Source organism: Oncorhynchus tshawytscha, linkage group LG28 (genome assembly GCF_018296145.1).
Source record: "Oncorhynchus tshawytscha isolate Ot180627B linkage group LG28, Otsh_v2.0, whole genome shotgun sequence".
In the NCBI taxonomy this organism is placed as follows: Eukaryota; Metazoa; Chordata; class Actinopteri; order Salmoniformes; family Salmonidae; genus Oncorhynchus; species Oncorhynchus tshawytscha.
This window is the reverse complement of record NC_056456.1, coordinates 14,080,327-14,092,388: the sequence shown is the minus strand read 5'-3', so window position 1 is coordinate 14,092,388 and position 12,062 is coordinate 14,080,327. Positions and strand designations below refer to the sequence as shown.

The window sequence follows — 12,062 nt, the reverse complement described above, 5'->3', positions numbered from 1 at the left end:
CGGCTGGAACGGAGTCAATGGAATGGTTTCGAACTCATTAAACACATGGTTCATTAAGACTCATTATTGTTATTCGTTATTCACTGTGCATTTATTCCTCGTGTCAGTATTTCTACTTGAGTTTAACTCTGCATGGTTGGAAAATGACCCATAAGTAAGCATTTCACTGTTAGTCTACACCTGTTGTTTACAAAGCACGTGACAAATAAAATGTGATTTGGTTTGATTTAATGGAAGGAGTCTTCAGCGTGCTGGCGTTACTGGGAACAACACATCGAATCAGCTGTCCTACAGTATGCCTACTAATCATTGTGAAATGTTCGCATATGTCCTGTGTGTAGCCTTTGTGAGACATGCAGTCTGAGTTTAAGTGAGGTAGACAAGCGGCAGATATAATTATTATCAGGAAGTGTTAGTAGGAGGTGATGGGAGAGAAGCAGGCGGACATGCTGTCATTGTGCTTTTGCTTATCCACCTATAACAGCTCCACAATAGCAGATAGACTAGTGTTTTGTCTGTAATGCTTTTACATGTTTCATCTGATTAAATCTATTTCAGTTTTCAGAATCAAACACAATGGGTTATGGGGTTGGGAAGATTTCACTGAATTATAGTATTCATGCGGTTTTTTGACCCGTCCCACAAGGGAAAATCACCAGTAATGACCCTTCAACCAATTTGCTGGTGTCATTTAGGTTATTTGAATCCAATTATTCTCCCATCGAAAGCCTTGTTCACATTTCAGTTAGAAATGACTCAAATCCAATTTTTTCGCATATTCGATTCTAATTTGATATTTTTCCTGCATTCTGAATACCCAAAAAGCACATGGAATCGGATAGTTCAAGCCACATTTCAAACTACCTTCATAGGGGGTTTGAAGCCAGATCGAAATCTGATTCCCGTCCATGTGACGTATCTGAATGGTAAAATCCGATTGATTTGCCCTGAAGTGATTTTTAGACTGTTATTTCACATATCTTGAAAACGGCCTATGTGGCATCGATTCATGTCAGAAACAGTTATTCTAGTGTCAAAATTGACTACAAAGTGTAAATAAGATCATTTTGGTCATAAAGTTAGTCATGTCTAAAATGGAGTTTGGAACATCCTGTGTGTCACAACAGGTTGGGTTTTGATTTTGCAGTGTCCATTTGCCCTCTAACATGGGGTGCAGTGATTGCTCTGTATCCAACAGCATAGACAGTGAGACAGACCTGCCCAGTAGCTCTGACTTTGTTTACATAAGACAACACGTGTTACATTTTTTTTACTTAAAGAAATACTGCACCAAATACCTTAGTTACATGTAAAATTGTGCAACTAAAACACCCTCTGCAAAAACGTAAAAATGTATTACAGATTTCTTGAGTTATCTTAGATTCATTCTGGTTATTTTGAGGAAGTGAAATTGGCTTCCGCATCTACAGTGTCTCATCGGGGACAAACATAATTAACCATACACGGAATCGGTCAGGAAACACACCTCCATGACTGAAATCTCGTTTTTGTAATGAGCAATAAAAAAAACTCATGCCAATTGGGGTGTTCAGTGGCTCTTTAAAAAAAGTCACATCTCAATAGTTGGTCCAGGTAAGTCATGACATAACACAAGTGGGAGGTGGGCCTTTCATTTATTGTTCTCTATTGCTCCTCTATTGTTCCTCAAGCAAGAGGGGAGGCCGATGACATCATGGATTCCCATCTGACCAACTTGAATGCCCTATTCCTTGAAGTTTGCAGTTGTGTAATTATTATTATTTTTTTTTACCTCAAAACATATTTTTTGTACTCTTTAGTGTGTGTACTTTAATGTATTTATGCTTGGGAGATGAGTTTTTCTACAGTAAATCTAGCTGGAGGACATATGTAAATCTCTTTCTTTTTGTGTTCCAGGTGGCTGTCCAGGGGTATTGATGCAGTCACAGGCATGGATAATCATTGGTGTCAGAGCTAACACGGCAGCGATGTTGGGACATTTGACATTCACAAACACCAAGGGGATCATTAAGATAAGCTTATTGGTATGTCCTAGGACACAAAACACTCAACATGGATTGCAGTTATTTACCACATTGTAAGCTAATTGCATGTCAGAGAGAGGTATTGGATCATTACAAAGACTGAGAAAAGAAACTGTTAGACACCTTTATGAAATCTTTATTGTGGTTTGTCTTACATGACAAGATGCAACCTACAGATGAAGTCGGAAGTTTACATACACCTTAGCCAAATACATTTAAACCCAGTTTTTCACAATTCCTGACATTTAATCGTAACAAGAATTCCCTGTCTTAGGTCAGTTAGGACCGCCACTTTGTTTTAAGCCATTTTGCCAGAACTTTGGAAGTATGCTTCCATCCTGCAGCAAAGCACCCCCACCCCCATGAAAAACGCTATGTCTGGCACCAACCCAACACCTCTCATCACCCTGAGAATATCATCCCCACAGTGAAGCATGATGGTGGCAGCATCATGCTGTGGGGATGTTTTTCATCGGCAGGGACTTGGAAACTGGTCAGATTTGAAGGAATGATGGATGGCACTAAACACAGAGAAATTCTTGAAGGAAACCTGTTTCAGTCTTCCAGAGAGTTGAGACTGGGTCGGTGGTTCACCTTCCAGCAGGACAATGACCCTAAGCATACTGATAAAGCAACACTGAAGTGATTTAAGGGGAAACATTTAAATGTCTTGGAATGGCCTAGTCAAATCCCAGACCTCAATCCAATTGAGAATGTGTGGCATGACTTAAAGCAGTTTTGCCTTGAAGAACGGGCAAAATCCCAGTGGCTAGATGTGCCAAGCTTATAGAGACACCCCAAGAGAGTTGCAGCTGTAATTGCTGCAAAAGGTGGCTCTAACAATGTTTTGACTTTGGGGGGGAATAGTTATGCACGTTCAAGTTTGAATTTTTTTGGCTTATTTCTTGTTTCACATTAAAGCATATTTTTAATCTTCATATTGGTAGGCATGTTGTGTAAATCAAATGATACAAACCCCCCCAAAATCCATTTTAATTCCAGGTTGTAAGGCAACAAAATAGGAAAAATGCCAAGGGGGGTGAATACTTTTGCCAACCACTGTATCCCTGTTGGACCAATGGATATCTTAATGAAGTCAACTAAATGAACCAGAAGATATGTTCCTGTGATGTGGATGTGAGCCTGGGAGTTATGGGAAAGGGATCCTCCTTCATACTGCTGCTTCACTAACAGTCACTCTGCCTCAGTTTCCTTGTGTAACTAAGCAGTCATCAGTGTGTTCCATGAGAACAAGCTAACCACTTTTGTCTGCTTGCTGTGGAGGTGTTGGTGTAAACACATGGCCATAACAGCATATACAGTAACTTGAACTGATTTGACATAACTTTTAGCTACATGGTTTGTGTGCATATCTGGTCACTGAGGTCAGTATATTGCCCAAGTGATTGATTATATTTATCCTTCTGTAATTTCAGCACAACATACCTGTCATCAGCTCATTGGCAAACACAGTGTCCGTTCGAACACTGTATTCTGAAGCCAGACACCTATGCTTCTGTATTACATCCTGCAACACAGAGGACAAGGACAATATAACTGAAAGATTGTCATTCACCGCTCCATGTTCCCTTGACCGTCCTACACAAGCCACTGCCCTCACAAGCAGGCAGCTCCCTCCCATCCCCCACACAGAGCAGTGTTATAACCTACCTACCTCCCTTTCCAGAATGGGCTGTAAACTACACCAGTCCTATTAATTAATTAATGACCCTGACTGAAGTGGCTGGCTAGTGGAACTGCCTACAGGAAGATGGTGTGATGTATTTAGTGGTGTACGGTGCTCTGTGTTGGGAGGGAAGACAACAGGGTAGAGGAGGCAGAGGCAGTGCACCAGATGAGAGGATAGAGGACGCCCCCTGTCCCCACCAGCAGCCCTCACTGACCATCAATCACCCAGGGCCATTGTGGTCCTGTCCAGGGTAGCCTACGGCACAGCCACCCAGCCCAGCCAGTCAGGCAGAGGACAGGAGAGAGGGGGCAGGGAGCTGTAGCCTGCAGGGAGAAAGTAAGGGGGAAAGAATGGCAGTCGGGGAACGGCCTTCTTCGTGTTCCTCCTCCCAGCCGGCATTGCTGGGCTTGGGGGCAGCTCTGCTCTCTTTCTGCATCTCCACTGTGCTCTCCCAGGTCCCGGATCCAGAGGTAAGAACGCGTTCGTTCATACAGATCTCTGTCCACAGAGGCTCATCATCGGGTTCCTGCTTACGGAGGTGTGGGTGTCTGTCCCACTCGTTCCCTCCACTGTTTAAAGGATGGTTGCTTGTTTTCATGTGATTAATAAATGGGGCTTATTCGCTATAGAGCTATGGTGTTGAGCAGCCCCATAGATAATAGTCATACTACATGTGTAGTAGCTCAATATTTTATGGTGTAGTGTTCTTCCCAGAGTAGCATGGATGGGTTGTTACAGCATGTGCAGATGTAATGATCACCATGTGCCGCCATTTGTATTTTCGGATGCCAGGAGCAATGCCATAATCCCCGGTGTCAGAAATGAAATATCGTGGCAGCCTCTTAAGAGCGCTAATGCATTGTTTTGAGATGTGAGACCTCATATTGTACTGCGTACAGGGTGTTGTACAAAACAAGCAGCAGTATTCCATGCTAGATCAGAGAATAGACATGAAAGTTTCAGAAACATCTGTCTGGAAATAGTGACAACACATGCACTGTTCTCTCTGACGGATACCCAGACTCACAATTAGTAAGAGAGAAATTAGTATTAGTATTAGTAAGAGAGAAAGATGAGACTGAATCGTTTCTGTGTTAATATGCTGCACCAGCAGGGTCAGCAACATTGAAAGTTTGTGGGCGTTTAGTGATGAAATCCTCAGGTGAGAAAGTGCACCTTGGATATTGATGCACAGTATATCCCGGACTTCAAATGATAAATAAATTCAGAAAACTTATCACAGGCTCTAATATTCAGATGTTGATTTCAGAAGATTTCAGCAGAGGGTTTTATATAGGAGTGACAGATCCAGTAGGAAAAGTTGATTCATGGACTGCAATAGAATAAATGTCATAAGCTGAATTATGGGGGTTGATTGCAGTAAAGAAATTGGAAATTGGAACCAAGATCTATAATGATTGTCTTTGAAAGCAATTACTGGAATTGTGGGTTCCAGTATAGTTTCTGGGTTGTCTTATTTTCAGATTGTTAAAAAGAATATATCTCCATTTGACTTAGGAGGGAGAGTTCATTATGTTTCTGAGAGGGAGTTAAGTAATGGACAATCTTGGAGATATATTATTTTTATTTAGATAAATTACAGAGAAAGAGAAATGGCATGCACATGGCTAGTTTGAATCCCTGAGGCGACAAGGTGAAAAATCTCTCGATCTGGTCTTGAGCAAGGCACTTAACCCTAATTTCTCCAGGGCTGCCATCAATAATGACTGATCACCTGGATGTGAACCCACTCTCAGAGGGAGTTGGGATATGCAAAAAACCAAACAATTCCATCTCACACATGTACAGGTTTCCCACTTGTACATGCAATGAAACAGGACAAACATAATCATCCCCCTATTTGACCTTTGTGACGTGTACTTGCTTGAAGAAAGACATCTGGTTCGGTTTGAACATTTGTATTAGGATAGAATTATCTCAACTAAGCCTATGTGTCTCGAAACTTCAACCATAGCAACTGCAACCATAGCAACTGCAAGCTTCAGCCAGAGTCAACTCCCTCACTGGATCTGAGTTGTTTGAATATGTTTACCAAAGTTCTGGCTTATCCTCTAATCCCAACACATAAAATAGGAGAGCGAATGAGGACATTAAGTATTACATAATCATGGTGAACTACTACGAATTCACTACTTTGTATTAACGGCAGCAGAGTTACAATCTCTTGTCCCCTGGGCCAACTTATTACCCCCCCCCCCCTGCTAAAGTGCCATTACACATGAGAGTAAAGTCATATCAGGCTGCAAACAATCTTAGTCAAAAATGCGTGATTTGTTTTTGTTTTTTGGCAACAACACCCTATGCCCCTGATGGCCTTGGCAGATGGAGGACATACTGATACAGTACACTGACATTTGGAGATTTGGTGAGAAGTCAGCCAAGGTCAGGCCCATGGCATCTTTTTAACATGCTGACTCACAAAAGCCAATCACACAGCTCCCAACAGCCCTGGCTGACACTCAGCCCTGGCTGTGTCAGAAATGGCACCCTATTCTCTGTACAGAGCCCTAGTTAAAAGTAGTACAATATGTATGGAATACAGCGTAGACGAGCTTTTGTCAAAAGTAGTGCCCTGTATTAATTCTGTGCCTTTTCGGGACCACCCCTGTCTGTCACACAGTAAATGAGTGACAGCATACCAAGACCCAAGAAACACTGAGAAACATTACAATTCCAAGAATAACAATTTTCTTACAATACATCAAGGCAATGGTCTTTTAGTAGTTGACCTACAAACCTCATGGCAAGAAAAAAAAAGTTTAAAAAAAAACATGTACGCTGCCCAGGAGAGTTTGACTGGGGCCCCATTAAGTACATTTACATGCACACTAATAATTCAATATTAACCCTCAAACTACCAACTGGGGTCATTTTGACCCCATAGGGATATTTTTAATCGTATTTTTTCACTTATATTTCACTGCATCACAATTCCAGTGGGTCAGAAGTTTACATACACTAAGTTGATTGTGCCTTTAAACAGCTTGGAAAATTCCAGAACATTAGAAGCTTCTGATAGGCTAATTGACATCACTTGAGTCAATTGAAGGTGTACCTGTGGATGTAGTTCAAGGCCTACCTTCAAACTCAGTGCCTCTTTGCTTGACATCATGGGGAAATCCAAAGAAATCAGCGAAGACCTCAGAAAAGAAATTGTAGACCTCCACAAGTCTGGTTCATCATTGGGAGCAATTTCCAAATGCCTGGAGGTACCATGTTCATCTGTACAAACAATAGTACGCAAGTATAAACACTATGGGACTACGCAGCCGTCATACCGCAAAGGAAGGAGGCGCGCTCTGTCTCCTAGAGATGAATGTAAGGGGGAGGGGAGGCTTGCAAGCCGAAGAGCACCATCTCAACTGTGAAGCATGGGGGTGGCAGCATCATGTTATGGGGGTGTTTTGCTGGTGCACTTCACAAAATAGATGACATGATGATGGAAAATTATGTGGATATTTTGAAGCAACATCTCAAGACATCAGTTAGGAAGGAAGTTAAAGCTTGGTCGCAAATGGGTCTTCCAAATGGACAATGACCCCAAGCATACTTCCAAAGTTGGGGCAAAATGGCTTAAGGACAACAAAGTCAAAGTATTGGAGTGGCCATCACAAAGCCCTGACCTCAATTCTATAGAAAATATGTGGGCAGAACTGAAAAAGCATGTGTGAGCAAGCAGGCCTACAAACCTGACTCCAGCGATTACACCAGCTCTGTCAGGAGGAATGGGACAAAATTCACCCAACTTATTGTGGGAAGCGTGTGGAAGGCTACCCAAAATGTTTGACCCAAGTTAAACAATTTAAAGGCAATGCTACCAAATACTAATTGAGTGTTTGTAACTTCTGAGCCACTGGGAATGTGATGAAAGAAATAAAAGCTGAAATAAATAATTCTCTCTACTATTACTCTGACATTTCACATTCTTGCAATAAAGTGGTGATCCTATCTGACCTACGACAGGGAATTTTTACTAGGATTAAATGTCAGGATTTGTGAAAAACTGAGTTTAAATGTATTTGGCGAAGGTGTATGTAAAATGTACATTCCTCTACAAATAATTTGCCAATCAGTACCCTAATCTGTCTGAACGACACCAGAATATTACTTAGAATTTTGTTCCAACAATACAGTGTATTAAAACTAAAAGTAGATTTAGCTAGCTCGGTGGAGACCCTAGGAACATCAAGAGTTAACCAGTCCTGTGAACGGGTTAGGCAACTCAGGTGTCTATGCTTCAACAGAAAAGTTAGATAACATGAAAGTTTATGAAGTAGGGCCTTGTAAAAAAAAGGAGTAATGTAGAGATCTACCTACGGGTCTTTAGCGAAGTCCAGCCAGCATTTTGATATCAGATGCAGTTATGAGTATCCCAACTGTCACCTGTAACAAAACAAAGGGCACTATGGTAGGTTTAAGAGTAGTAGCAGCTGCACAATGATAAATAATATCACCATAATTAAGAACAGATAAAAAGGTTGACTGATCTGCTTCCTACTGCTTAGAGAAAAGCACAATTTGTTTCTGTAGAAAAAGCCTAATTTAATCTTACCTTCTTAACCAGCTCATCTATATGTTTTTTTAAACATCAAATCCATTTCAGTCCAAATGCCTACGTCTGTACAGTGGGGCAAAAAAAGTATTTAGTCAGCCACCAATTGTGCAAGTTCTCCCACTTAAAAAGATGAGAGAGGCCTGTAATTTTCATCACTTCAACTATGACAGACAAAATGAGAAAAAAAATTCCAGTAAATCACATTGTAGGATTTTTAATGAATTTATTTGCAAATTATGGTGGAAAATAAGTATTTGGTCACCTGCAAACAAGCAAGATTTCTGGCTCTCACAGACCTGTAACTTCTTCTTTGAAGAGGTTCCTCTGTCCTCCACTCGTTACCTGTATTAATGGCACCTGTTTGAACTTGTTATCAGTATAAAAGACACCTGTCCACAACCTCAAACAGTCACACTCCAAACTCCACTATGGCCAAGACCAAAGAGCTGTCAAAGGACACCAGAAACAAAATTGTAGACCTGCATCAGGCTGGGAAGACTGAATCTGCAATAGGTAAGCAGCTTGGTTTGAAGAAATCAACTGTGGGAGCAATTATTAGGAAATGGAAAACATACAAGACCACTGATAATCTCCCTCGATCTGGGGCTCCACGCAAGATCTCACCCCGTGGGGTCAAAATGATCACAAGAACGGTGAGCAAAAATCCCAGAACCACACGGGGGGACCTAGTGAATGACGTGCAGAGAGCTGGGACCAAAGTAAGCCTACCATGAGCAAGGGCATTGAAGATGAAACGTGGCTGGGTCTTTCAGCATGACAATGATCCCAAACACACCGCCCGGGCAACGAAGGAGTGGCTTCGTAAGAAGCATTTCAAGGTCCTGGAGTGGCCTAGCCAGTCTCCAGATCTCAACCCCATAGAAAATCTTTGGAGGGAGTTGAAAGTCCATGTTGCCCAGCAACAGCCCCAAAACATCACTGCTCTAGAGGAGATCTGCATGGAGGAATGGGCCAAAATACCAGCAACAGTGTGTGAAAACCTTGTAAAGACTTACAGAAAACGTTTGACCTCTGTCATTGCTAACAAAGGGTATATAACAAAGTATTGAGATAAACTTTAGTTATTGACCAAATACTTATTTTCCACCATAATTTGCAAATAAATTCATTAAAAATCCTACAATGTGATTTTCTGGATTTTTTTCTCTCATTTTGTCAATCATAGTTGAAGTGTACCTATGATGAAAATTACAGGACTCTCTCATCTTTTTAAGTGGGAGAACTTGCACAATTGGTGGCTGACTAAATACTTTTTTGCCCCACTGTATATGCGGAAACACCTTCAATTGGAGAACCATTGAGTGAACATGTAGCTCATCTGGAACATTCTTACAAGAGTTTAAAAACAACATGTATTTTGTGTTGCCCATGTTAAACACAAGTTTTAAATCAGCAAGGAATTCCTGCACAGCTATAAAATCTGACGGTAGTTTTAAGACAGCCAGATCAAAAGTCGGAGCAATAGCCAACATAATAGCATCCTCCGCATACAGATAAAGTTGACCTTTTTTAACAGATTGACCAATGGTGTTTAGATAAATAGTGAAGAGAACAGGTCCCAAAATCGACCCCTGTGGTACACTTTTAAGCACTTCAAGAAATTCAGACTTAACCCCATCAATCACGATGGCCTGAGTTCTGTAACTAAGATAATCATGAAATCATGAACAGGCGTCAGAGCTCAGGCCTATTGAGGACAACTTATTCAATAAAATAGCATGATCAACAGTATCAAAAGCTTTTGAAAGGTCCACAAACAAAGCAGCACAATTAATTTTAGTGCCTAAAGCACTGACCAGATCATTAACAACTAAAGTGGTTGCTGTACTAGTTCTATGCCCAGGCCTAAACCCTGATTGGTTTACATTCAAAATACATTTCTCAGATAAAAAAGAGCAAAGTTGTACATTTACCAAGGATTCTAGAATCTTAGCTAGACAAGGAAACCTTCTAATGGGGTGACAATTATTAACATCACTACTATCCCCACCCTTATGGAGTGGCAGGACAAGAGCTGATTTCCATAATTTTGGAATATTTCCTGATAACAAAATGTGGGTTATTGAGCCAACAATGATGGGTGCTGCACACTTAAGCAGACCAGGATCCAATTGATCGGCCCCTGTGGATTTATTGTTGTCTATTGCTAGCAAAGCATCTACAACTTATTTTTCTATAAAAAGCCTAAAAGAAAAGCTTTGACTATGATATCTTTGACCATTCAGCAAGTTTCCTCTATCCTCTAGAGAGAGAGAGAGGGGAGAGAGAAATAGATAAACCAAGAGGAGATACAATCATTGTTGCCATTTTTATTGATGTTCCGAGCGTTGCCATTAAAAGAGAGTGTGCTGTTCATGATGGTTCCCAGGTACTTCAAACTCCCCATTCTCTCTACTTCTTCACCACCCAGGACTAGGTGGCTCACTGGGTCTCGCGTCCTCTAGAAATCAATGACCAGTTATTTTCTTTTGTTGATGTCGAGTGTGAGGTAGTTGTCATGGCACCAGTGATGAACCCTGTTTACTTCTGTTTGGTAACGCGGTGTGTTATCTGAGCCGTTGACAAGGGAGGTGTCATCTGCATATTTCACTGCCAAGCAGTCCCTGTCGGAGCCTCTCAGGTCATTGGTGAATATTAAGAATAGCACTGGAGAGATGATAGTTCTTTGGGGGGAACTGGTAGATGTACAAAGAAGAAGGGATGTTGTGTTGTTGAACTTGACATACTGCACCCTGTTCAGCAGGAAGTCCAGATCCCACAAGGTAGTACTGGGGTCCACCTGTAGGTGGGAGAGTGTCACAGAAAAGGTGAGGCTGCATGCAGCTTTAAAAGCAGAGAAGTCAAGGAAAAGGATGCACACATAAGAATGAGGCCTCTCCAGGTGTTTCACGGCACTGCGCAAAACCGTCGGTACTGCATCGTCGACTAATCTGTTCTTTCTGTATACAAACTGTTTTGTGTCCAATGGCTCCATCCACATGAGACCTGAGACGTGAGAGTGCTCAAGGCACTTCACACCGACGGAAGTTAACGCCACAGGACGATAGTCAATCAATGTTTTGATAAGGTCTAAGTTTTACATTGTTCCCATCTGGTTTTTATGACCGTTTACATGACATTGCACTGGTCAAATGGTTTACTGTAATATTCCATTTTGATTGTTATTGGAAAAGCACAGACACTTGAATCCTCCTTGCCAAGTTCAATCAAATTGTACTGAAAAAAAATCTATAGAAATTGTTTTTGCTGAAAGGATATCCTTCTGTGAATGTTTCAATTATTGCACTCTGAATTTCAAAAAATAAATAGCTATCTAATGTTTCACATAAAAGCCCCATTTGCTTGAAAGTCATCTTGACTAATGCACAAGTTTTGTTTGGCCCTCTTCCCAGATGTATTGTTCTGTGGGATTGTTTACAACGACAGGAAACTTAATAAGTGTCCGTATCCTGACCCATCATATATTGATCTTTACGCATGAACTATGGGTCTGCTAGATGAATCCCCTGCTTGTTGTTCCTTCAAAACAAGACGTGATAGAGGAGCACCAGGAAGGATACCTCCAGGGCTGGCCCTAGCCTTTTGGTGGCCCTAGGTTAGATTTTGTTGGGGGGCCCACCCACCGCGCAGGCAAAACATTTTAGTGGTCCCCCTCTTGACGGTGGAGTGAAGAAAATGCAGTTTTACAATTAATTACCTACAATTCTACACATTTTGCCATGGGGTGGAGATAATTTGTTTGTAGTTGTAA

The 12,062-nt window shown here is 41.4% G+C and overlaps 1 protein-coding gene across 2 annotated transcripts in view; it reads left to right on the top strand.

Moving 5' to 3' along the window:
• The first annotated feature begins 3,792 nt into the window (after positions 1-3,792).
• LOC112226783 (transmembrane inner ear expressed protein-like) overlaps positions 3,793-12,062 on the top strand; it is a 31,322-nt gene continuing 23,052 nt past the window's right edge. The window contains exon 1 of one of the 2 annotated variants that reach the window (XM_024391333.2): positions 3,793-4,184. In XM_024391333.2, the coding sequence (XP_024247101.1) occupies positions 4,065-4,184 (120 nt within the window). In that variant the 5' untranslated portion in view covers positions 3,793-4,064. The remainder of the gene's footprint in view (positions 4,185-12,062) is intronic. The other variant, XM_024391332.2, reaches the window with a different exon arrangement.